At 46.6% G+C, this 24,802-nt stretch overlaps 3 protein-coding genes across 3 annotated transcripts; all 3 read right to left on the reverse strand.

The window, feature by feature from the left end:
• Positions 1-797: 797 nt before the first annotated feature.
• LOC130392774 (uncharacterized) lies at positions 798-5,674 on the reverse strand. Its single transcript, XM_056603272.1, has 6 exons — positions 5,587-5,674; positions 4,013-5,364; positions 3,154-3,335; positions 2,776-2,920; positions 1,989-2,294; positions 798-944 (listed from the first exon to the last, which is right to left on the reverse strand). The coding sequence occupies exons 1-6, from the start codon at positions 5,672-5,674 to the stop codon at positions 798-800; spliced, it is 2,220 nt and encodes a 739-aa protein (XP_056459247.1).
• A 4,528-nt stretch (positions 5,675-10,202) lies between these two features.
• Positions 10,203-12,675, reverse strand: aqp4 (aquaporin 4). The gene is made up of 5 exons (XM_056603273.1): positions 12,642-12,675; positions 11,600-12,056; positions 11,314-11,478; positions 10,824-10,904; positions 10,203-10,487 (listed from the first exon to the last, which is right to left on the reverse strand). The coding sequence occupies exons 2-5, from the start codon at positions 11,984-11,986 to the stop codon at positions 10,203-10,205; spliced, it is 918 nt and encodes a 305-aa protein (XP_056459248.1). The 5' UTR covers positions 11,987-12,056; positions 12,642-12,675.
• Positions 12,676-13,002: 327 nt separating this feature from the next.
• LOC130392776 (cornifelin homolog A) lies at positions 13,003-20,172 on the reverse strand. The gene is made up of 4 exons (XM_056603274.1): positions 20,073-20,172; positions 19,147-19,334; positions 18,336-18,434; positions 13,003-13,014 (listed from the first exon to the last, which is right to left on the reverse strand). Exons 1-4 carry the CDS (start codon positions 20,170-20,172, stop codon positions 13,003-13,005), a joined length of 399 nt encoding a protein of 132 aa, XP_056459249.1.
• Positions 20,173-24,802: the final 4,630 nt, after the last annotated feature.

The following is a 24,802-nucleotide window of genomic DNA, read 5'->3' on the forward strand; positions in this document are numbered from 1 at the left end:
AAAGGAAATGAAACCACTATGAATAGACCATTAAACAAAAGCAGCAATTCATTTTTTACCTGGTGCAACATAGAGGGGAGCTTACTCAAAGTATTTATTGATTTGCTGTTTTGGCTTTGCAGTCCTATTTAATTGGGAATAATCTACCCCCTGAAACGTCAATTAAATATTAATTCATCCACATTTGGGGAAAATAGAATAATACAAATTCTAAGGATGTGCTTTGAGAGTAACCAACCCCTATGAAATACCTTTGTAACATCAATCCCAAATACAATCCAACTATGCATTTTTGTTTGCGGTATAAAAATACTATTTGCCAAGTGAAGTGGATGTCATCATCATTATGGCTTAGTTGCAGCAGAACCAAAAGCTAGCAGTTAAGTCTCTTCTACATCAGCTGCTATTATAATGAGAGTGGTTTCATAACAACCCGTCCTTACTTTAAATCCCTGGTGACAAATGTGTCCTATATAAAACCATGGCAAGGCCCTCTTGTTTGAACTTAATTTAGGAATAACAATTTTTGGAGCATGATCCACGCCACCTCCCCCCCAATTTATTGAAATGTTTTATGTAAGAAAATTAGATGTGCCCTGCCCCTTATATGAAACATTGCTTCTGTAATTTGACTGATCGTCAACTCAAAGAGTCGGGACAAAACATTAATATTATAATTGGGTCGTCATCCGGCCAATGTCCATTGCTTGATTTTTACAGGGTTGGAAATAATTAGGAAGAGAGGATTTCTGATCGGAAGCCATAGAGTCCTCTGGTCTCCGTGGTTAAACAACCACTCATTCCAGTGGCTCCTGTTTGACGGGCTGTGGGTCGCCTCTTCCTTTGCCTCTGAGCAGAACATACTCTCTGAACTGCGACGCGTCAGCCCCCCCGCCGCACGCCGCCGCTATCTGGAAGCCCTTCTGCTGCAACCGCTCCAGCACCTGGGGATCACGCCGGAAACGTCAAAACGTGTGCCAAAATAACTGTTTTGATATTATTATTATATCTCACTCTATAACTTGGTAGTAACATGGTTAAATTAGGGTAGGCCTATTTGTTTTTTCCCCCACTAAGCTTTATCGCTAATTAAGAACGATATTTTGGATTGTTATGTCATAAGACAGAAAATGTCAATACATTTTTTTTTATTATTATTACATTGTCCTAGTTGAATAAAGGTTAAAATGTTAACCATTCAGTTCAACTCTCCAAGTCCCCTCTCTGCAGCATCCTAAGAATGTGTTCTCTTCTCCTTCCCATTCGTCCTCTCTCTCTCGTCTCTCAGTCCCTTTCTGAGACGCATAATTATCCAGAGACAAAGAACCAGGAAGCCGCGGGGACTGTCGGTAAACGAGACAGGAAGAAGGCAGCGGGAAGTAGGTCAGAGAGGTAGCCAAAGAGCCACAGGCGGGATGGGTGGAACTTGAAGGGAACGGGCAGCCTAATTTCTTTACGCATATAATAGAGGGCAATCTTTATATGTTAGGCGGTATGAATAGTAATTGATGCGATGGCGGAGGTTGTGGGTGTGTTATCAAAGACAAGCGTTGTCTTCGGGAAAAAAGTTACTCATGCACCGATTTCATTATTGAGGCTACCTGACATACCACCAGCTGTGCCTGTGAGTGTGATGAGCCGTTACAAGCCGCTTTGAAAATCTGCCTCTTCTGACATTACTAGTGGGCGTGTCCAATCTACGGTAGGTGGACACGCCCACTTGTGATGTCTGAAGAGGCAGATTTTCAAAACGGCTTGTAACGGCTCATCACACTCACACCTGGCGCTATAATGTGTCACCTTTTAAATTTGTTTGGCAATCACATTCATGTATTAATAAATTATTATATATTTTGATACATAGGTTTTGTCAACATCCATGAACAAAACAAGACAGAACAAACAATCGAATGGTGTTTTATTTGCAGCTATATACCAAGTAGGCCTACAGTACAGTAGCGCCGATATAGCATGTTAGCGTAGCTTACCTGTACAGAGTGGAGGCGGCAGTGCGCGGGCAGCGGGAAGCGGACGGCGTGCGTGGTAGGTTGCTCCCCAGAGCCGGAGACCCGCACAGCGTCCTGCAGCTCAGGGAACACCTCGCGGACGACGCTGCGGTCGGCGCTCAGGGAGACCCGGTCCCCCGCCTCAGGGGCCACGTGGACCACGACGCACCGGCTGCACGCGTGTTCATCGAGGGCCTCGGACCGCCGCTCGCTCCTCCAGCGCCGCAGCTCCGCCTGCAGGGGCTCCAGCTGGAAGAACTGGGCCTCCTCGTACAGCGCGCAGTACTCCTGCACACACACACACACACAAACACGCACACACACACACACACACACACACACACACACACACACACACACACACACACACACACACACACACACACACACACACACACACACACACACACACACACACACACACACACACACCCACACACACACTTCTTAACTATATGTCCCTCGTCAGAATTCAGAACAGTCAGCTTTTTCAAATCCGAGCAATGAAACAGGAATCGTTGACCTAAAACTCTTTACTGTTATATTCTGTGCGGTTACAATCTATACTGTTTTGAAGTTCTGTGGGTGTCTTTAGATGTCTATAAATACACGTAAATCTGTAGCTGTCTTATGTGGGTTGACAAAATTTGAAATAGTGTATTTGTTACCTCAATCCTTCTGTCAAACGCATAGCTACCAGGTCCCAGCAGGAGACTCCAGCGTATACACAGACTCTACTACTACCCACACAATGAAAAGAGACACTCACACTGAAGTTATCTGGTATGAGGAGCTTTGAGGTCCGCAAGAAGTTGAGTACGTAGCGGAACATGAGACCATCACGATCAATGAAGTAGTGCTGCTTCAGGCTATCCAGCACGATGGGCTCTGTCCCGTCGAACAGACGACCGATACTGAGAGAGAGAGAGAGAGAGAGAGAGAGAGAGAGAGAGAGAGAGAGAGAGAGAGAGAGAGAGAGAGAGAGAGAGAGAGAGAGAGAGAGAGAGAGAGAGAGAGAGAGAGAGAGAGAGACTGCCAGATTACTTGTGTCGTTCATTTATCTTGTCTTGTCTCGTCATAGCAGTGAAGGGTTAGCAAGGGTTAACCCTAACCCTATAGCAGTTTTTCAGACTTGAACCTCACTCACCGTGAGTTTGGGAACTTAGTGAGCGTTGCCAAGCTGCTGGTGTACATGTGGCCCCCAACATCAATATGGACGGGTGCGTTTGATTTGGTGAGCCGGGCCACGGTGGGGATGCCAGCCGAGGGGGGTGGAGGTGCAGGGGAGGCGGAGCTCATACTGCTGATGGTGCTCGTGCCCCGCCTGTCCTGGGACAGACAAAGTAACACAACCATGGCTGGCTCATTCTAAAGTCATTCGTTAAGGTTAGAATACTTCATTGCCTCCTCGTCAGTGATTTTCAATGTTGCAAACTGCCTGTGGCCTTACCCCCCCAAGCCTCCCAACCTCAATAAATACTTAAGACTGACGTGCATCGTATACAGCTGATAAAGTCTTTGTGTGTGTGTGTGTGTGTGTGTGTGTGTGTGTGTGTGTGTGTGTGTGTGTGTGTGTGTGTGTGTGTGTGTGTGTGTGTGTGTGTGTGTGTGTGTGTGTGTGTGTGTGTGTGTGTGCGTGTGTGTGTTCATAACACACACAATTATGAATTCCACAAAAAGTCGTGTGAAATACAGCACCCATTTACATATCTTTGTAAAAAAGGGGTCGGAGAATATTGTCTGGCAACTGTCCGCGTGTCCTTGAGCATGGGGCACCAAAAACCAACCGCTCCTGAGCTGCTCATTATGAACTTCCATGTTTGATATATTGCCGTTGATGTGATACGTCTGTGTGATTGGCGTGCGGATTAGCCGATTCAAATGTTACTTTACCTAAATTTAGGATGAACCTTGAAAGTTATGTAGGCTACAACTATTGTTAAGCAATGTATATAAATTGCCCTGGCTCTACATTGTATCGGCCAGCTTCAGCAGGCATATGTTACCTGTGACGGGACCGTGGTCAGGGTGGTGGTCTGTTCGTCACCAACGGAAACGTTTAAAAGTCTCTCTGACGCACCGGTGGTCTCCTCATTCAAGTTCCCGCGGGACTCTTCCAAGCCGTCGCAGAGTTTCTTGGAGAGGGGGGCTTCGATATCCTCAGCGGGACGCCGCGTCAGGACCCTCTTCAGGGCCCTTATCGACCGGAGATCCACAGAGTCGGCCACTTGCCGGAGGTACGGGATGACCAGCTGGATCTGGGACTGCCCGACGCCGTGGATCGCCTCGGTGGAGACGTAGACCGCGGCAACCTCGGACCCGACGCCCACGATGCTGTTGAGCGTCGCTATGGAGACGGCGCCGATGCAGTGATTGGTGTAGGTCTTTGAAAGCTTCGCGGCGCGCGACAGCATCTGCATCCTCGTCCCCAGCAGGTTCTTACCGATGGCTTTGTTCTCGTACCACGTCGCGTCACCGGGGCAGCAGTGGTCCCGGGGGCGCTGGAAAAAAGCACGGCAGAGGGGATTCCGTCTGGAGACATACCTCACAAAGCTGGCGTAGGGGCAGAACTCGGTTCCGGTCTCGTACATCCGCGGCAGCGTGTCCTCGTCCGACTCGGGGCGCTTCTTAGCCCAGGACGCGGAGCGGGACTTGTGGTAAGGCCCGAAGGCTTTAAAGTAGACGAACTTCCTACCGTCGTCGTCCACAGCCAAGCCAAACGAGTCCTCCTCCAACTCGCGCTGGTTTTCTCTCCCCCTGGTGCAGAAGTACATGCAGGTCTCGAACCACACTTTGTTCAGCAGTCCGAAGGGCGTCTGGCCGTCAAAGTTGCTGCAGGTGTACAGGGTGCGGAGGTCGCAGCGGGTGATGGCCTGCTTCTGGACCACTGGTCCGGCGCCCTGCTCCTCCAGTTTGCGTATGACAGCCGCCAGGGTCAAGTTGGCACCGCGCAACTCGGGGTCCTTGGTGAGGTCCAAAGTGCGGCAGTACGGCGGCTCGTTCAGGTAGCGGTTCAGCGAGCTGCGGATGCTGATGAGAGAGGACTTGCTGTACAGCTGGCCGCTTTTGGAGCGCGCCTCTGCGTAAAAGGAGCGCAGCACAGCGCACAGGGCCTCCTTTCCCAGAGTTTCAAAGTCGGGACTTTGCGCTTTGTCGCTTAGATACTCCCTGAAGATCCGGACCGCGTACCGGGTGGCCAAGCGCGTGTTCTCGCTCAGCCTGTTCCGGTCCGAACGAGGGGACTCCTCGTCTGTCTCAGACTCGAGCTCAGGGGTCCTGCCACAAGGTTCCGCCCCCTCGTCTCCCGCCAGCCCGCCACGGCTCCGGTCTATACTCCGCACAACGACCACTTCCCGATCTGCAGCATATGAACCCCTGGGGTCCGCCAGCGACTCAGACTCCCACTCTAGCTCGGCATCTTCCTCCTCCTCGTCTCCGGTGATCCGGACCACTCGGATGTCCTCCTCTCCCTCCTCCCCCTCCTCCTCCTCCTCCTCCTCCTCCTCCTCCTCCTCCTCCTCCTCCTCCTCCTCCTCCTCCTCCTCCTCCTCCTCCTCCTCCTCCTCCTCCACCTCATCACCTGCTCTGCCGCTTTTCTCCCGGACGCTCATGTTCTCTGGCTCTGACTTCCACTGCGTGTACTCTGAGTGGACTGCCCTGCCAGGCATTCTCGCCATATTGCAGTCTGGTCTGCAAAGCGGTCCTCGGGCAACGGCGCATGCGCCGTATTGGACCGCAGAGCTGAACGCTTTAGTGTTAAGTGACCTTCAGCTCAGCAAGCGCTTTTTTTTAAGGTGCAGGGAAGAGAGAGAGAGAGAGAGAGAGAGAGAGAGAGAGAGAGAGAGAGAGAGAGAGAGAGAGAGAGAGAGAGAGAGAGAGAGAGAGAGAGAGAGAGAGAGAGAGGGGATTCATTCTCCTCCCTCTAAAGAGAAGCTGCAGTACCAGACTGCATATTGGACCAGACGTCATCATAACGACAATTCACAATTGATGCTGAGCACATTGATTTGATATATTCTGATTGCAAATTGCAAAAACCAAAGATTGAAAGTGTTTAGGTAATAAGCTGCCTTTAATATATATTTAAAACGACAACGCCACCGAATGCACATCGATCATGGCTTACATTTTATATGACATAGGATGTCATATAAATACATCTCTGATAGAGTAATTAATAGCATCCAAATATCATCTCATTTTACATTCCCAATAGAGTCAGATGAACGTACGCTTGCCGCTTTTATAAATGCCATAAATACAGTACATTCGGATCGCATGATAGGAATAGATCTATGGCTACCAGAGAGGACGCTGGCGTTGTTGGGTCGCCGCTTCTCTGATAACGACTTTCTTCTATTTTTGTGACTGATAAAATAGTTTTCCTGTGCTTTTTTTTCACTTTTATTTTTTCACTCCTCGCCGTCATCTCCACCACTTCCATCAACAGACTCCAACTGGTCCAGAATGCAGCAGCCCGTCTCCTCACTCACACTAAAGCGTGGCCACCACATCACCCCAGTCCTCAAGAATCTCCACTGACTCCCCATCTCACACCGGATCCACTACAAACTCCTGGTCCTCACCTACAAAGCCCTCCACCATTTGGCCCCCCCATATCTCTTTGACCTTCTCTCCCTCTACCAACCCCCTCGGGCTCTCAGATCCTCCTCAGCCGGTCTCCTCTCCACCCACACATCAAAACTCCACAGCCTTGGTGACAGAGCCTTCTCCAGGGCAGCTCCCAGGCTCTGGAACTCCCTCCCCCAACATATTTGTGACTCTGAGTCCCTCACCATCTTCCAGTCCCGCCTCAAGACTAATCTCATCTCCTCTGCCTACCCCTAGATCACTCACCAACCCTAGCCCCATCAACTCTAACTTTTTTCTTGTTTATCTATTGTTGTGTCCCTATGTAAAGCGCTTTGAGTGTGACAAAAGCGCTATATAAATTGAATCTATTATTATTATTATTATTATTCCGATTAGAAATCGGATCAGAAGTGTCCATGTAAACGCGGCTAGTGTGTTGGTTTCATGTTAATTTGTATTTAATGACATATCAATTTGTGGAAAAACTTGCTGCCGGGGAATATAAAAAAAATGTCTAATCAACCAAAACTTTCGCGACCCCCCTGCAGTAACTCCGCTGACCCCCTAGGGGTTGCGTACTCCCTGTTGAAGACCTCTGCCCTATAACATGGTGAGGTAATAAATGATGATAAATTACCCTATATGGTTGAGCCCTACACCAGAGGCCGGCTGCTGTTTACGGAGAGCGACAGTATGACAGTTGAAACCATGCTTCTGTGATTCTTGCAACTGGAGGTCTGCGGTTCATGGACTTCTTTCATGTCCAGTATGCAGTCTTCATTTACCATTGAAGAAATGTGTCCGTTTCATGAGCTCGTTAGTGTAAAGGGCAATTTGATCAGAATATATTCATTGTTTTAATCTAAAACAATCTTTAACCCAAAACATCTTAAGTGTACAGTGAAAAAACATTCACTTTGAATTGGGTTATCAAAAATTAGAATTATGATTGCCCAACCAAATGATCAAAGTGAAGAAATTCTTCAAGATGTTCACTAAAGCATTAATCAAACACTCACTTTTCTGTGGGTTACAGGTAACATTTTGCATTAGCAGATCCAGCTTCTTTGTCTCCTGGCCAATTAGCACTCCATCTTTCGAATGGAGACGAAGGCTTGGATTGTTACGTGCTTCATGCTGATAAGGAAACCTGGGTTAAATGTAGAGTTCTTTTAGAATTACGTCTGTGATGATTTCCATGCAAGGATTGCTTCAGGAGGGAAAAGGCAGTCTTTCTTCTTCAAAAGGGTAACCCAGTATGCCCAGCAAAGCAGAATGTGTATGGTGGCTTTCATGTCGTGCAGGTAATTGGCTCCTTGACTAATCTTCAAATATAGAGAGCCAAAAGTAAAGCTTTTGGTTTGGAGGCTTTTCGTAAAAGGAATGGAAATGCCAAATTTTACCAGCTGGGACTCTCACATACTGCGTATAACATGAGAGTCTATAGCGATGTGTGGATGGGGCGAAGAGCAAGCACATGACTTTGTGTGTGGCAGTGTTTCTTCTTACAAGCAGGTTTAACATTGCAGGCCTTGTTTCCAGTCTGGGGCCATAATGCAATAGAGTTGTGTTGCTATTTGTGTGTGTGTGTGCGTGTGTGTGTGTGTGTGTGTGTGTGTGTGTGTGTGTGTGTGTGTGTGTGTGTGTGTGTGTGTGTGTGTGTGTGTGTGTGTGTGTGTGTGTGTGTGTGTGTGTGTGTGTGTGTGTGTGTGTGTGTGTGTGTGTGTATGTTGTTATAAAAAGGATAGATACCAAACAATATTCACTTATCACCAAAACAAAAGACAATATTCTATAAAATAATGAAAAAGTAACAATCCCTCCTTTCTGGGCTGCTTTTTCAGAGCTCAAAAGATTTCATCATGATCGCTCACCATAAGGGAGAATGCAGAATATCCTCCAAGATGAATAAGCCGGATTGACTATCAAGGTTTTATTGTCCAGTAGGCTGCACTGCATGAATGCTGGTGGAAGGACAGGGAGGACCAGAGTTTGAGGTCCGTGCCGTGGGACTCGGGAGGAAGCAACGCAGGGTACTTTGCCAGCATTAGGGCCGCCCTTCCCACGACCGGTTACACAACATCTATCCTCAGAACCAGGACAATAAGATGAATTGAATTGTTATGTATGACACAGAGCCCACCTGGCTTGACGAGTGAGGGCTCCTGGTTCTTCATAAATCAAGGTTTTCATACTGCCGCTTCGTCAAGCCAATGCCTACACCCGCCCATGCTACCATTCCACCAACCACCTCCTGCCGCCCGTGTCACTTGTTCATGGCTGAGGACAAAGGGAGGGATGGAGAAGGAGGACCACTGTGATGTAACCACTTTGAATGAACCATGGGTGCATTTCAGTCAGGTAGCTAGCTGCCATTACTAGCATATCACACCTTTCAGATAATACATTTGTCTAGATCTGTTGTTGTTTTGTTTTTCTCAGAGGGCTGCATTTTCCCCACTCACCATCATCCTCTGGTGTTTTGGGGGCTTAAAACATAAAACGTGAGGCATTATGCTGGAGAATAGGTCAAAATACTGTTACAAAGTTGGACTTGTTTATTATATTTTTACTCAATAGTAGTCCTTGTGGGAGTTTCTTAATTTGAAATGTGAACCATGGCAATAAAAGACCCCACATGGCCAAGAAGTGTCATTGCTGTTAGTTTTTTATGTCTAAAAAAAATATGACACTCCCCCAGCCCTTGCTGCCCCCCACCCCTTAGAAACATTGCTATACCCCATATGGGATTACAGCCATCAACTGCCAAACACAACAGGCACTGTATTGTCAGCATAATGCAATTGCACACATTGAAAACAAATGTGTTGACTTTGTTCTGTATATTACTATGGTGTAGTGTTCGACCAATAACAATGAAAAAGTATGTGTTTTGAGTGATTTTATTGAAAAAACAACAACAGCAACAACAACAACAACAACATAGTATCTGTAAAAGGTGCTCTTGAGAACTCCATTCGCAGACTAGGGGAAGGGTAGAGCTTGTAGTTCTGCAGATAGTCAGATGGCTGTTTTGAATGTAGGTATTTAGCACCTCCTGCTGGTGAACAGAAGTGGTTTCAAAAACCTTCACCTAAATTAGTTCAAGTTAAAGTAAAAGAAGAATCAATAAAAAATCTAACATCAAACTTAAAGTACATAGCAAAACTACTGGTAAAGTACATTTTAGTGGTGGACTGCAAATATGGCAACTTTTGTCTAACTTTAGACAGTAACATGTGATACATTATATATATTATGTTACATATATTATATTTATATCCAAGGCTTATTATTTAGCATTTTAAATAATTCCTGATAACAACCTGGTCTCTTTAATGTATAATTGGCCATGGTTATTATATTTTAAGTACTACGGCCAGCTTTGCCCCAACAACTCAAACCAGTTTCAAACAGTGAGCTGATCAAACTCAAACACCGATCTTGATCTTCACGTTGCTATACGTGTGCCACTAGTGACCGATCAGGTCTGCATATTTATGCACTGCATAGGTTTGCATAAGGGGGGGCTCACAGAAGGTCAGTCTCTTTCAGTGGCGGGTGACTGCTGTCTGCAGGGGGGTCTTGGTGGCCCCTGACTAGTCATACAGAAGACAGGACCTCCGTTGAAACCTCAATCTCCTTCCCCTTCTCCGGCTCCCACTGCTTCTTCTCGCCTGCCTCCATGTCCATGACGGTGAAGAGAGGATGTTTGCCCAGCATGTCCACGCTCAACCTCCTCTGGACCTCCCGGTACTTGGTGGAGGAGAAAGGAACCCTGGAGCGGGCATGTGAGTAGGATTGCTTCAGCTCGGGGTTGGGGCAGAACAGAAACGTGTAGAAAGAGGCCGCTAGGATTCCTCCCAGGACTGGAGCGACCCAGTACACCTAAAAACACACAATCTCTCTTTCAGACCCACGCATGCACCACCAGACGTTTCTCTGACAGTATCAGCTGCTTTTCTATCAAGTATAGTATATTGGAGTGTGCATATTGCGTAAAGAGGAACAAATCAAATTGGGACCTGAACATTTTTACTTCAAAACTTGTAATATCCGAACATGCTGGATATGCTGAACATTGCAGAGAAAAAAGATTTGGAGCGAACCTTATTATCAATTGTTCAGCACTTGCAACTAAGTGATTTAATTTGAATGAGTAATAACTGAGTGGGGGGAGTGAGTGAGATGGATTGTGTTTTCTGTTAGTTTATTTTTTGTCACCCAGTGGTTTTCCCAGTTCCAGGTGACCAGGGCAGGACCGAAGGACCGGGCTGGGTTCATGCTGGCTCCAGTGTAGGGGATCTTAGGGTAACCATCACACATGAAATGAAAATCATTTGGCACATGATCGTCACATTGTACAATACTCGGTATAAAGCAAAATGCAGGGCAATGTTTTTTAAATCCTTACCTATATATTGGTGCTACAAAAAGTAGCTAAAGGTGAAATCTGTGTGTCCGTTCAAAACGTTCACACAGATTTGAAGTTTCATACATAAAAGTTACCCCTTGGTTACCAACAGTCATATTTATAATGGAAATTATAAATATTCTCTTTCTCGTCATCTCTATTGTGTCCGATAATTGATTTGACACCGAGGAGGATTTGCCTTCTCATTTACACTGTATAAGCCTTTGCCCACAACAAGTAAATAAAAAGCCCTACTGGCCTGTAACACAATGGTATCTTCATAACGTTGTGTGTACTTACAGCAAACAGGTGTCCAATACATACAGAAAGGCCAATGGCTAGAGAGGGGGAGCCACTGAGGTCACTGCGTTTAGGGTCACAACTTGCAAACACAGTGAAGACCAGCTGGAAAGTAATGAAGAGTTCGACTACCAGGGCGTGGCCCGCCGATATACTGGTTTGGACCTGTCACGTAAACACACATCACAGTTTTGGTAAAAGTAAGTACTTCAGTTTGACTCAATGCAAAGGTATTCAGAACCTCTTGTATCGCTCTACAGTACTACAACGTCATCCTTGTTATCACCATGGTGACCCCCAGGCCTCCCCTGACGGACTCGGGCGTGACACCGTACAGGACGGCGGCCCCAACCACAGAGCCCAGACACTGGGCCAGCAGGTAGAACACGGCTTTGGCCACGCTCAGGTTCCTGGTCACCACCATGGCCACCGTGACGGCCGGATTCAGGTGGGCTCCGCTAACGTGCCCGAAGCATTGCACCATGGTGGCGATGCTCAGGCCGAAGCACAGCGAGATGAGGACCAGGTCCGGGGCAGAGGCGTGCTGCTTGTCCCCCGCCGACCAGTTGGTGCACGAGCCGACGCTGAGCAGCACGAAGATAAACGTTGCGGTGAACTCGGCTGCCACGCAGCGCCAGAACTCCTGGGTCCACACGCCTTTGAAAGCGGTCATAATTCTGGTCGTACACCTAAAGCGACAGTGTTTCGAGCGGCTGTGGCAAATACACTTCGACCAACACGTCCTGCAGGGAAGGGAGATCACTCGTTAAAGGTCTGTGTTGTAATCCATTTGTTGAGTAAAATGGATCCATAAGATGCATGGATATATGTTTAGAAGTACAGACATGTTAATAACATCTACATGTTCGTGGTGTTAAGGGATCGACCATAAACCACTAGAAAATACATTTGCACGTCTCAACAAGATCCCTGTCCTAGTAGAAGGCCCAATTAGGTCACGGTGGAATACAATAGCTTTATGCAACTTTCTCTTTGGATAACAAAGGCCGATAATAGAGTGTTGTATTACTATTATTATTTTATACCAAGACAATAACTAATGGCCAACACAGTGGTGGTCAAATTGCGATTCGTAAAAAAACTAATTAATTGCACCACAACAAATTTGCCCATGATTGTGTAAGCAACAGAAAGAACGTTTCCAACAAACCCGAACCATCTGAACATAAAAAAAGGAGGCATTGATGGCTCCAAAGTCGACCAGATCAGTTTGGTCCAATAACACTCAAAAGTAGCCTAATTAAAGACTACGAAAGACAGCGCGCAAAATCGATATTTTATCAAGCAGCACACCGCATCGTACTCACCTCAGACGCGCCAACGCGTTGCTGTACTCGCTCATGTCTCACGGCGCTGTCCCAGCTCGCGACGTGTGCGTGATTTATGCGAGTGGAAGCGTGCGCGCGTGTTTATGGTTCCCACTTTCATTGGGGTCGGGGGTTGCGCGCGCGGTTACCCTCCTCCCGCTCAGCCGGATTGTTCGGGGCGGACAGAATGTCCAAAGTATAACGAACTAACGAAACGAACCCAAGTTACCTTCAGTTTTCTTACTTATTAAGGAAGTAGGCCTATTAAAAGAAACGGCGCGAAATAGCCCTACATTTAATATAACACAAATTAAGATGTCAAACCATTCTAATGTTTGAAGTTGTATGTCTCGACTCGAGGTTACACGGCACACTGTTTATCAAACACAAATGTTGTTTTGGTCATTAGCGGTGTCCCAAATTCACTGCGTTCCGAGTAGATGCATAGCCTCCAGGCCAGAAAAAGACAAAGATGTCAGTGTTGTTGGTGCGGGGCGTCCCATTCTCTTCCCCAACGCTAAACACACGCGTGCACACACACACGCACGTAATTATCTACCCCTACAGTTTTGTTGTTATAAAACCATACCAATTGCCAAGAATTGTAGGCCTACATATAAATATGGCTATTAGTAGGCCTAAAGTGCGCCATTCATGCATTTACTTTTTTACAATTAGGCTAAGTATATATTTTTAAAAATGTATAATTCTATTATTATTTGATATATTCTATTATTATTGAAATTAACCACTCCAAACCTGAACACCTGAGTTATCAAATAAGATAGGCATATGTAAACCGGAAGTAAAGAGGTCTATTTGTATTATTTATTTCTTATTTCTTATTTTTTATAGCATTTCCTATCGGGACATTGTCATAAAATCAAAAACATTTACGGCAGCTCACGTCAAGCCACTATGGCATCGAGTTTGCTAGCCTACGGTTTCGAGTAAAAGCAGAATAAATCATTTAGGCCTATCTTTAAATTCGTAAATGACTGAAGTGTACTTTTTGTAATCAATCCTCATCTGTCTTTGTGTAAATTACAATTTACATTTGATCGCGCTTTGCAGCGCGATCTCTCTGCAAAGCATACAGCATGCTTGGAGTCACAGGTGCACGTCAGAGAAAGGCCATCAAGACCACCACAGAGGCAGCTGAGAAGACCTCTAGGATGGCTGTGGATCAAGAGGGGCGATCCGTGGGTACATGCTACTTAGACACAAGTTGGGACTTGATCAATCCCGGCTGGGTCGCCTGGTTGAGGGTGTATGATGTTGCGAGACCCGAAACACCCAATGACCCCAGGTTCCATCACTGATGATGTGTCTAAGTGCATCAATAGATGTATATTAAACTATTTTACCCTGGCCTGGCCAGTGACGTTCAGGAACAGACTGGATGACAACCATGAATAGTGTGGCGACAACTGGAGAGACAGTGGACAGCTCGGAGAGACGGCAACCGGGGTAGGAAGGGCCAGCAACCCAACCTGCAACTTCCGTGAGGAAGTACCCAAATCAGCTACGGAAAGCCTTAATGTAATATACCCCCAGGGATGCCCGAGAGGGGGGGAGAATGAGCACCCCAATAGGACGGACCTACAGTTAACGACAAACGCAGACGGATTATCGACAACGACTGCAGAATGTGTCTGCGGCAAAGTATGCAAAAACCCGCGTGGCCTGAAGATCCACCAGGGCAAGATGAAATGCTTGTTGAAGGAGCAACTGATACAGCGCACAGGGATCACCCCTGATGAGACGCAGGAGGAGCCAGGCCCGGAATCACCCCACAGTGCTCGGAACCTCCACGTACCAGTAGCCCCAGACCCAGGCAGAGTAACCGAACATCGTCGGGTCAAGTGGCCTCCGGCCAGTAAGGAGAGACAGTGGCTCCAGTTCGATGATGATGTGGATACGATCTTAGAATCAGCAGCCAAGGGCGACACAGACGGGAAGCTCAAAACCATGGCAACCATCATCATCAGCCTTGCTGTCGAGAGGTTTGGTACAGTGGAGAAGTTGGGTACCAAGACCCCCTACATGAACAACCGTAGGGCAGAGAAGATCAGCCAGTTAAGGCAGGAGCTGCGGGTCCTGAAGCGGCAGTACAAGGTAGCGCGAGAAGAGGAAAGGGATGCACTATCAGAACTTCGCGGCATCCTCAGGAAGAAGCTCACCACTCTTCGAAGGGCAGAATGGCACAGACGGCGGGGGAAAGAGAGGGCCAAGAGGCGGTCTGCCTTCATCGCAAACCCCTTTGGAGTCACCAAGCAGTTGCTTGGGCAAAAACGAAGTGGAAAACTTGTTTGTCCCAAAGAGGAGATTGACAACCATCTCTGCAACACATACAGTGATGCTGCTTGGGAGGAAGACCTAGGTCCCTACAGATCTTTGATAGAGCCCCCAGGACCCACCACAGACTTCAACAGCAAGGAGCCCAGTTGGAAGGAGATTCAGGAAGTTGTCAAGGCAGCCAGAGCCAGTTCAGCCCCTGGACCAAGCGGAGTGCCCTACAAACTATACAAGAGGTGTCCCAGACTCCTTCACCGGCTGTGGAAGATCCTGAGGGTTATCTGGAGGAGGGGAAAGGTAGCCCAACAATGGAGATTTGCAGAAGGTGTCTGGATTCCCAAGGAGGAGAATGCTAAGAACATCGAGCAGTTCAGAACGATCTCGCTGCTCAGCGTTGAGGGGAAGATATTCTTCGCCATCCTATCCCGTCGGTTGACGGAGTTCCTCCTGAAGAACGAGTACATCGACACCTCTGTACAGAAGGGCGGAATCCCAAAGGTGCCAGGATGCCTCGAACATACAGGTGTGGTCACACAGTTGATCAGAGAGGCAAGAGAAGGGAAAGGAGACCTAGCAGTGCTGTGGCTCGATCTCACCAACGCTTATGGATCCATTCCTCATAAGCTAGTGGAAACAGCACTGGACCGGCACCATGTCCCAGGTAAAATTAGGGACCTTATCTTGGACTATTACAAGAGTTTCAAGCTGAGAGTCACCTCTGGGACGGTCACATCTGAGTGGCATCGGCTGGAGAAAGGGATCATCACTGGATGCACTATTTCAGTGATTCTCTTTGCCTTGGCCATGAACATGCTGGTCAAGTCAGCAGAAGCCGAGTGCAGAGGTCCGATCACCAAGTCTGGAGTCCGCCAGCCCCCCATCAGAGCCTTTATGGACGACCTGACAGTAACGACGACGTCAGTGCCGGGGTGCCGATGGATCCTTCAGGGCTTGGAGAAGATCATCACCTGGGCTCGGATGTGTTTCAAGCCTGCAAAATCTAGGTCCCTGGTGCTCAAGAGAGGGAAAGTGACTGATAAGTTCCGCTTCTCTCTGGACGGCACCCAGATTCCATCAGTCACCGAGAAACCCATCAAGAGCCTCGGAAAGACCTTTGATTGCACCCTGAAGGACGCTGCATCCATCAAGGCCACAAATCGGGAGCTGGAGGCGTGGCTGACAGCAGTGGACAAGTCGGGTCTGCCTGGTAAATTCAAGGCCTGGATTTACCAGCATGGTGTTCTCCCCAGGATTCTGTGGCCCCTGCTTGTGTACGAGTTCCCAATAACAACAGTACAGGGCTTCGAGAGGAGGATCAGCCGTTACCTCCGTAGATGGCTGGGCCTGCCACGAAGCCTGAGTAGCATCGCTCTATACGGGCACAACAACAAACTGAAGCTCCCCATTAGCAGCCTGAATGAGGAGTTCATGGTAACCCGTGCAAGGGAGGTGCTGCAGTACAGGGAATCCAGTGATCCAAAGGTCTCCCAGGCTGGCATCGAAGTCAGGACTGGAAGGAAGTGGAGGGCGCAGGAAGCAGTCGAGCAGGCGGAGTCACGCTTGCGTCACAGCGTGCTGGTCGGCCCAGTGTCATCTGGACGAGCAGGGCTTGGTAGCGTTGCAACCACACGCTACGACAAAGCCCTGGGCAAAGACAGACGCCGATTGGTCCAAGAGGAAGTAAGAACTGGCGTGGAGGAACTGCGTGCTAGCCAGATGGTGGGGATGCGACAGCAAGGCGCATGGACGAGATGGGAACAGGCAGTGGACCGCAAGATCTCCTGGTCTGAGCTTTGGCAAGCTGAGCCTTACCGGATCAAGTTCCTGATTGCGTCCGTCTATGACGTCTTGCCCAGCCCATCCAACCTCTTCTGCTGGGGCAAGGTTGACGCACCATCATGTCCTTTGTGCCTCAGAAGGGGAACGCTAGAGCACATCCTCAGCTGTTGCTCCAAAGCCCTGGGAGAAGGACGCTACACTTGGCGCCACGACCAGGTGCTGAAGGCGATAGCAGAAACCATCTTCACTAGCATCACCCAGAACAAGCCTCTCCGACCAGCAAGGCAGGCGATTGCTTTCATTCGAGCAGGGGAGAAGCCTAAGCCCAAGCCAAGGGGGGCAGCGGGACTTCTTGGAACCGCACCGGACTGGCAGATGAAGGCCGACCTGGGGAAGCAGCTCAAATTCCCAGAGCAAATCGTGGAAACCACCCTGAGACCAGACATAGTTCTGTTCTCAGATTCAACCAAACAGGTGGTCCTACTGGAGCTGACAGTTCCCTGGGAGGAGCGCATGGAAGAGGCCAATGAGAGGAAGCGTGCCAAGTATGCCAACTTAGTGGAGGAGTGCCGCAGACGGGGGTGGCGTGCCCGGTGTGTGCCAATAGAGGTGGGCTGTAGAGGCTTTGCAGCGCGATCTCTCTGCAAAGCATACAGCATGCTTGGAGTCACAGGTGCACGTCAGAGAAAGGCCATCAAGACCACCACAGAGGCAGCTGAGAAGGCCTCTAGATGGCTGTGGATCAAGAGGGGCGATCCGTGGGTACATGCTACTTAGACACAAGTTGGGACTTGATCAATCCCGGCTGGGTCGCCTGGTTGAGGGTGTATGATGTTGCGAGACCCGAAACACCCAATGACCCCAGGTTCCATCACTGATGATGTGTCTAAGTGCATCAATAGATGTATATTAAACTACTTGATCCCTCCAAGAAATGAATGGCAGGCACATTTCTCTCGCTCGCATTGTCCCCTTCAAAGTTTAAACCAAAGATACCATTTTCTTTTACAGCCTCACTAAATCACAAACACTGCCAAGTTATCAAGCCTGTCTTTTTCTGGCCATCACAACTGAATATTTTTGCACTGCTATTGGTGAATTACTACGAAATAGGCCTATTGCACTAAGCACTTTTTTGCACACATCAATTTGCTCATATTTGTCTTCACATGAAGTGATCTTGCACTGTACAATATTGCATTGTTCTGTCCTGATTACTATGTTGCCTTTCATGTTGTATTCATGATGGATTGAATTTTTTGGAATGAAAGCAAGTTTCCCAGAGTGGGATAATAAATTAGACTTCACTAAACATTGACAAAGGCTTTGGGAAATGTACAATTTTATTAGAAGAGAACACTAGAGGAAATCGCTCTGAAAGGGATAACTAGGAAGCGCGTAGGCCCCGCCTGCAGGGGCGGAGGTTGGGCATGTTTCAGCTGTCCAGGTGGTGAAGTAAACTGGCGCCACTGGCCCAGGAGCCGGCACTACGGGCCCATAACCATGTGAGGGAGCGATGAAGCTTGGCTGATGAACCAGTTGAACCTGTGGGCTTGTTAGTGTGGAGGGGGGCGGCTGCATGTTGACCACACCCGCTTGAGCCGGCCCATGACAGACCCCAGGAACCCTGTTGCGTAGCTTCATCTCGCGAGCCAGCTGACACCAGGAGCACCAGCCACAGAAACAGGACGCCATGATGTCCTTGCACAGTGTGCCCTGTTACAGAGTGAAACACAAGCAGGGTCCCTCAATTGGCGGTCCGCGGGCCAAACGCGGCACATTACAACAAACTTTTATATAGTTGTAAAGGTTAGTGATTGCACAAAATGTGTTCCTGTTGTAATCATAAATTGTGGCACGCAGCTTGTTTTTTTTCTAAATGGCCGACATCCACTTTCTATTCTTACTGTGTATCTTGATTGTGCCCTGTATGTTCTGTGTGTTATTCAAGAGTGTTCTCTTTTCAAAATGCTGCTTTAAAGTTGACAGATTATACCACCAGGTGTGAGTGTGATTAGCCGTTGCAAGCTGTAACAAAATGGCTTGAAACGGCTAATCACTCACACCTGGTGGTATAATATGTTTCCTTTAAAGTGAGCACATCAGTTTTCGCTTGAATTCGAACACCCGGAAAATGAATCAAATGTATTTTGGGATGGGAGTTCTAGGAAGAAGGGGCGTGTTATCCCCAAGATCACGATCCATGCCAACTTTGAGAAACCTTTTTTTAAGCTAGAAACATCAACCGCTCCTTGAGCCACACATCCGCACATACGTTGGCGTTCGCATAACCCTCTCGATGGGAGGTACCCTCGTCTAGTCATCAAACTTCCTTTTTGGAGGCACTTCGACGTCAAGATGAACGTAGTAAGTATCCAATCTGAGGTGGATGTGAAGGACGCTATGTGACGCTATAGCAGCAACGGACCTTGATCCCATATCTGTGGCGGATGGCGACACGGAGTGCCAGGCCTGCAGGGGGTACACACAGAGGTATCCCAACGGCCGCCGCCACGGCCGGGGTGAGTATGTCCAATAACGGGAGGCATCTCCTCTCTCCAAACTTCTTGGTTGTGGTGCAGGCAAAGCAGGGCCAGCACCAGAATGCATAGCAACCTGCAAAAAGTATTTTTAAAAGGATGGAAATTGTCTTTGACATGATTTATGCGATTCTTTCACTCAAAGTGCCCCCATATTGAATATAGGAACATAAAGGAGCAGATATGGATTAGGTATCACTCACAAGTTGTAGGCTGCTGTCATTAGCTGCGTTTCCATCTAAAAGGTGATGCGAATCTTTAGAAAGTTCGCAAAAAAATAATTTGAGTTTGGTGCGTTTCCATCAAGTGGTTGGAGCGGAATAGGGTGATGACGTTACACGTTGATGTCGGTAGGGTTGCTATGCTATGGCCATGGCCGGTCGTAATGCGGAAATCGGAAAGACTGTCAGTCCTGTGTGTTCAAAGTTCGCTACGTCACAGCTTTTTCGAAAAGTGTGTTCCCATCTCCCGTTTTACAAATTTACTCTCTTTCGCATTTCTCAAAAACCACCTCAAGCGAGCGGATAAAACTTTTTGCGAATTAGAGGATTTTTATGTGAATTTTGGTGTTTCCATCACCGTTTACTGATTCGATACTTCAAAGTTCGCATAAAATCAGGGGGATGGAAACGCACCTATTGAGGATCGATCCCGGAACCTTTTGTCTGTGAGCTGAATATGCCTAGCTGCTACACTATCCTGATGTCTCTATCCTGATGCTCTTCATGATATGACTACTGAACAGTGGACATTCCATAAGGCGTTACATTTTGATCATGCAGATAACATAGAGTCATGGAACTGATATACGTACAGGAATTCATATCATCACAGCAGTCGAGCAGTTCAGTGCTCCAGCCGGTCAGCTCCGGAGGGGAGGGCGGGACATGGTTGACCACCACTGAGTTGGCCATGGTCGGCTAAAAGGCTGTCACACCTTAAAAACACAGAGTTGAACACAGCAGCACAGCTGATCAACCAACACAGAGGATTTTGGTAATTATTGTACATTCAAATCACGTCTTTATATTGCTTCATAGTATCTCTCCTACTTACAAACAAAATAAAAAGTAATATTTGTTGCATACTTAACGTGTCCTTTTAGTCTCCGAGCAGTAATATTATCTGAGATCTCTTGTTCAGCCCACTGGTATGTGTTGTTCGCCATCCCTCATTGATTTACATTTGAGTTCTATGCTGCCGTCTGCATCCTCACAAATATACTTTTAAATTCGGAATTAAGGTATCAGATGTTATTTAAGGGTTTATTGTTTTTAACATACCCACACTACAATTAAAAAATATGAATGTACCCTCATACTATATACTCTAGTAGAGCGTCTTTTTCTTTTCCGCAAATTCTGAATGCAAAGAATGAAAATGTAAGGCAGTTCATCCTACCTTTTCACCGGTGAGGTGGATCTTGACTGTGAGAGAGAGCAGAGCAGCCAGCAGCCTGTGGTGGATGACTACAAATCTGCCCCATACACGTATATATGTCAGTTAGTGAAAAGTATAAGTATATGTATCTGTGTTGGAGAAAAACAAACAATCACACACAGGCATGACGGTGACTTACTGCATACACATGGTGTTGAAAAGTAGGGTGCGTTGTCACAAGCTGGAATCCCAGATTTGTTTGAATAGTATTCGTTGACAGGACTTGTAAGAACCCGGGTGGTGACGTTGCCTTTCTTTCGAGATGTCAGCTTTCAAAAGAATAAAGAGCTCATGTGACTGAGAAGTGAATGTAAGGCCAGTTAAGGCCAGACGTCAAGGGACTTTGGACGTATTATTTTTGGAGGATGTCATGGACTGTTCATCATTATTAATAAGTCCTGTTTTAAGAGAATCACAGAATATGATTCTGTTTATTTGTATAGTCAATCATTGGATATTGTTATATCAAAGATAGATTTGTAGATATGGAGGTGCGTAAATGGAAGGTTTATGGAGTTCATCCTGCCCACAGTACAGGTTGCTGACTACTCCTCAATGACTCAGGTAAAAAGGGGTCACAGGGTCAAAAAGGGTTAAAAGGTTGGGAAAGGGTTGTGTTCGTGCAAACATAGTGTTGTTATGACTGTAAATCAGTAGTTAATGCTATTCATCACAACTTGATGACAGGGAGAAACCAGAAAGTCTGCCGTCCACCAACCTCATCACTGGCCCCGTCCTGACAGATCTGTATGGCTTATGCTAAGTTCACCTTTAGTTCTTTATCTTCCAGCTCCCTGTGTTCCCACGAGGAATTCACCAGACCCATGCTGCCATTACAACATGCTTTATGTTCAGTGAGCATCTTTAACATCTTTTACTTGATATTACAGAACATACTCAGTTGGACGGACCAAGTATTCCTGACGAGGAAGTTTTGTAACTGTTTGCCTGGTTCCTTAAGGAGTTGGGAATTACTTTATGTTCCATGTACTTCATGGCTATCCTCTGTGAACAATAGGTCATACAAATACAATCAGATGAAAAGTTTCGAAGGTTTCAAATGGATTTGCTATTTCAAAGACTCCAAACATTTTATCCAAAGTGTATTAAGCCATGATGAAATAATAAAGCTGGCCAGTAATGCCCCCGGTTCACAGATGATCCGCAATGTATGGCTGGAAGTTAATTAACCTAATGCTCATACCCAGAATCTCTAACTATCAGTGAGAATATAATGCATTTTAGGATCTTAAAGCTAGGGTAGGCCACTTATTTAAGCATCATTCTTTGTAATATTTATTGAAATTCTCTTCCCGACATCCTGACAGAAATGAATAAATCCAATGTGTTGATAAAAAAAATAAGAAATCCTAGGCTCCGGGCAAATAGTGAGTACAATTTCTTTCCTTGACCTCTGTAAATTCATGGGGTCAACAAAAATGTGGAGGTATTCATAAGGGCCGAAGAAAAGACAACTGCATTGCTAAGAGAATCTGACTGGACTTCCACTAGGCTACTTAATTATGCGACAGAAGATGTCATGTTGATAGTTTGTTTTCGTGAATGGCCGAAAGGTGCGTCGCTTTCAATGTGGCTCATGCAAGGAATTGTGAGATTGTGAGATTCCTTGCGTAAAGTATGGTATGGTATAGCATTTAGAGAATTCAACCAGCTCTCATGGGCACAGATCCGGGGACGACGACGAAGGGTCTCTTCCAACTTCTGAAAAACATGAAGTGGTCCCCCCCACCCAATATAAATTATTTCCCAAAAAAAAGGTGTGATTGAAAATATACATTTTATAGAAGCCGAAATAATTCACACATAAACTGTACAAACTTAACCATTGGTACTGCAGATCCTATTTTCTACTTGGGGATATTATTGATGTCCCCTTATGAAAATACAAACAAGGGGGCAATGAGATCTTCCCCTGGAATCACAACTCTGTGTCTGTCTTTCCTGCCAGCCGGTGTCTATCCCTGAAGGTGACTCTGCACTTCAATCAGGAAGAAATGCCTTACCCCCCTATCTGTGTGATTACCGCCTAAAAGACTGACCGCCTTCTTTACTTGATTGCTGATGGCCAGTCTGATTGCCACCTTGGGATGCAACAAGACTGTTTTAACGACACACTCCTGTTCAGCCTGCTTTTTAAGGGACCCGTGTCTGTTCTCCGTCCGTTCGTCCCAGTTACTAGTCACTGACCAGCGGATGTTTTGCTCACTCATATTGGAATCCCCTTTGTATTTCCCCTTTGTCTGACTTCTTCAGGCACACTTTGGCTGTACACAGCAGTCGTTTTTTTTTATTGTAGTTCAATGTGGCCAACCCAGATTCCGTTTTTGACATTGATCTAACAATGACCGATGATAAATGCCAAACGAGTTTCTGCCAGCAGAGGGCGCTAGATGTAAATGCATCATATACCTTAATACGTGATGGAGAAACCAAGAGGCTATTTTAAAGCTTTTCAACTACAATTTTTAGGTCACCCCTCTCACCAAATAATACTTTAGGCAATTTGTTATCAGTCACCATTAAGGAACACAGTGCCCTTGCTTAAGAATAGCATATTAAGCGCTATATACATTTCATTTATTATTATTATTATTATTATTATTAAGAGCACTAAAGCAGGGCCAGATTGCCATTCCAAGTACAGTTATCCTAATATCGCAAATCAGCTACAGTCTTCACAAGTTCATGCGATAACTCCAATACTGGTGTAAATTTAGCATACAGGATTGATTAAGAAAGACCAATTAAATAGGGATTAAGGAAAGTGGGTTTGGAAGAGAGCTGATTCACGAGAAGAAGGGAGAGTGGGAATCAGATTTGGAAACAGGCTTCGTAAACGATATGCAAGCATTTGTTTGGGTAGGATTATAGTGGGGATAAAGCACTGGGTGGGCTCTGAGAATCAAGCAGAAGAGATGTAGGGCTACAATAAATGTCAAGCTTAACTTCCTTGAACGCCATGACCAGTTCCCTTTTAATGCTATCAACATGGAAATGGGGATTTAACGCCAATATTACTGCTATAAGACGTTTGGACCTATAACCTATAACCCCAACGATTTTAGTTTATCTCTTCATGGTATGACTGGGGAGTCTCCTCTGGTTGAAGGATTCCCAGATGAAGGACAGCAGGTAGCCCTGCTGGCGCGGTCCATCTTGAGGGAGGCCTGAAACACAAGGAGAACAATGGATCCTTCACACGTCACTGTTTTACACAGAAATGTGTTAATGCACTTCAACAATGCACTTTATATGATCATACTGCATTCTATTTATGGTCTATGGACTGTCTGATTCCTCAAAACTCTATGCAGTTCAATAATGGACTTATTGATGATAAACTGCATTCTGTGTGTTGTGTACTTTTTTCAAACACTGCTATAAGGAAAAGCCCTTATTAATGATTGCCCTACTGGTTAGATGTTAAACTGCATTTCGTTGTACTGGATGTCCTTACTCCTCCTTGACTCCATAGCTGTACCACTAGCACCACTGTGATTCACTGATTCATCTGGTGACGCTACGCAGAAAGGTTTTCCTGGACATCTCCCTCTAGCAGCTGAGCCAGCAGGGGGCCACAGAGCTGGTGCTTCTGCTGGGGGTCGGAGGAGGAAGCAGGGCGCAGGCACCTGGACTCTGGGGTACTTTCTGAGGAATCCCTAGTGCGGCTGGGCGGTCAGGTGTCCTATAGTGAACGAAATTCTATAGTGAAAGAAAATAAATAAAAATGAAAGATATCCTCAAAACAACCAATGCAATAGAAAAACAAAATGTGTTTGAATCACTATGACATCAGTCGTTATCACAACAATGACAATAATCACCATCACCATCATAACAATAGTAATAAACACACATTTAAAAAAAATGGCGCCTTAGTAAATCGGCTTGATTATGGGCAGTTCATAGGGAAGGCTGTGGACTGGGTCAGGGCCAGGATTGTGCCCCCAATGGCCAACCACATCAGAAGACCTGATGCGGACTGCGTCGATGGTACTAGACAGCGTTGGCATGCACCACTAGGCCGATGCCCAGGTCCGACGCTGCCTTGGGGCATCGGAATCGTTCACTGAACCAGACAGT

Source organism: Gadus chalcogrammus, chromosome 12, assembly GCF_026213295.1.
Source record: "Gadus chalcogrammus isolate NIFS_2021 chromosome 12, NIFS_Gcha_1.0, whole genome shotgun sequence".
Classification (NCBI taxonomy): Eukaryota; Metazoa; Chordata; class Actinopteri; order Gadiformes; family Gadidae; genus Gadus; species Gadus chalcogrammus.

Bases quoted from the DNA above. Each gene is read 5' to 3' on its own strand.
- aqp4 (XM_056603273.1), bottom strand. From the start codon at position 11,986: ATGACCGCTTTCAAAGGCGTGTGGACCCAGGAGTTCTGGCGCTGCGTG. The intron at 11,479-11,599 runs GTGATAACAAGG...TTTACGTGACAG, and splicing joins GAGGCCTGGGGGTCACCATG to GTCCAAACCAGTATATCGGC. The intron at 10,488-10,823 runs GTGACAAAAAAT...GTGTGTTTTTAG, and splicing joins GGAACTGGGAAAACCACTGG to GTGTACTGGGTCGCTCCAGT.
- LOC130392774 (XM_056603272.1), bottom strand. From the start codon at position 5,674: ATGCCTGGCAGGGCAGTCCACTCAGAGTACACGCAGTGGAAGTCAGAG. The intron at 5,365-5,586 runs GTGATGAGGTGG...CATATGCTGCAG, and splicing joins GGAGAAAAGCGGCAGAGCAG to ATCGGGAAGTGGTCGTTGTG. The intron at 2,921-3,153 runs GTGAGTGAGGTT...TCTCTCTCTCAG, and splicing joins ACTAAGTTCCCAAACTCACG to TATCGGTCGTCTGTTCGACG.
- LOC130392776 (XM_056603274.1), bottom strand. From the start codon at position 20,172: ATGGCCAACTCAGTGGTGGTCAACCATGTCCCGCCCTCCCCTCCGGAG. The intron at 19,335-20,072 runs GTACGTATATCA...TACTTTTTGCAG, and splicing joins CTGTGATGATATGAATTCCT to GTTGCTATGCATTCTGGTGC. The intron at 18,435-19,146 runs GTCCGTTGCTGC...ACTCTGTAACAG, and splicing joins GCCACAGATATGGGATCAAG to GGCACACTGTGCAAGGACAT.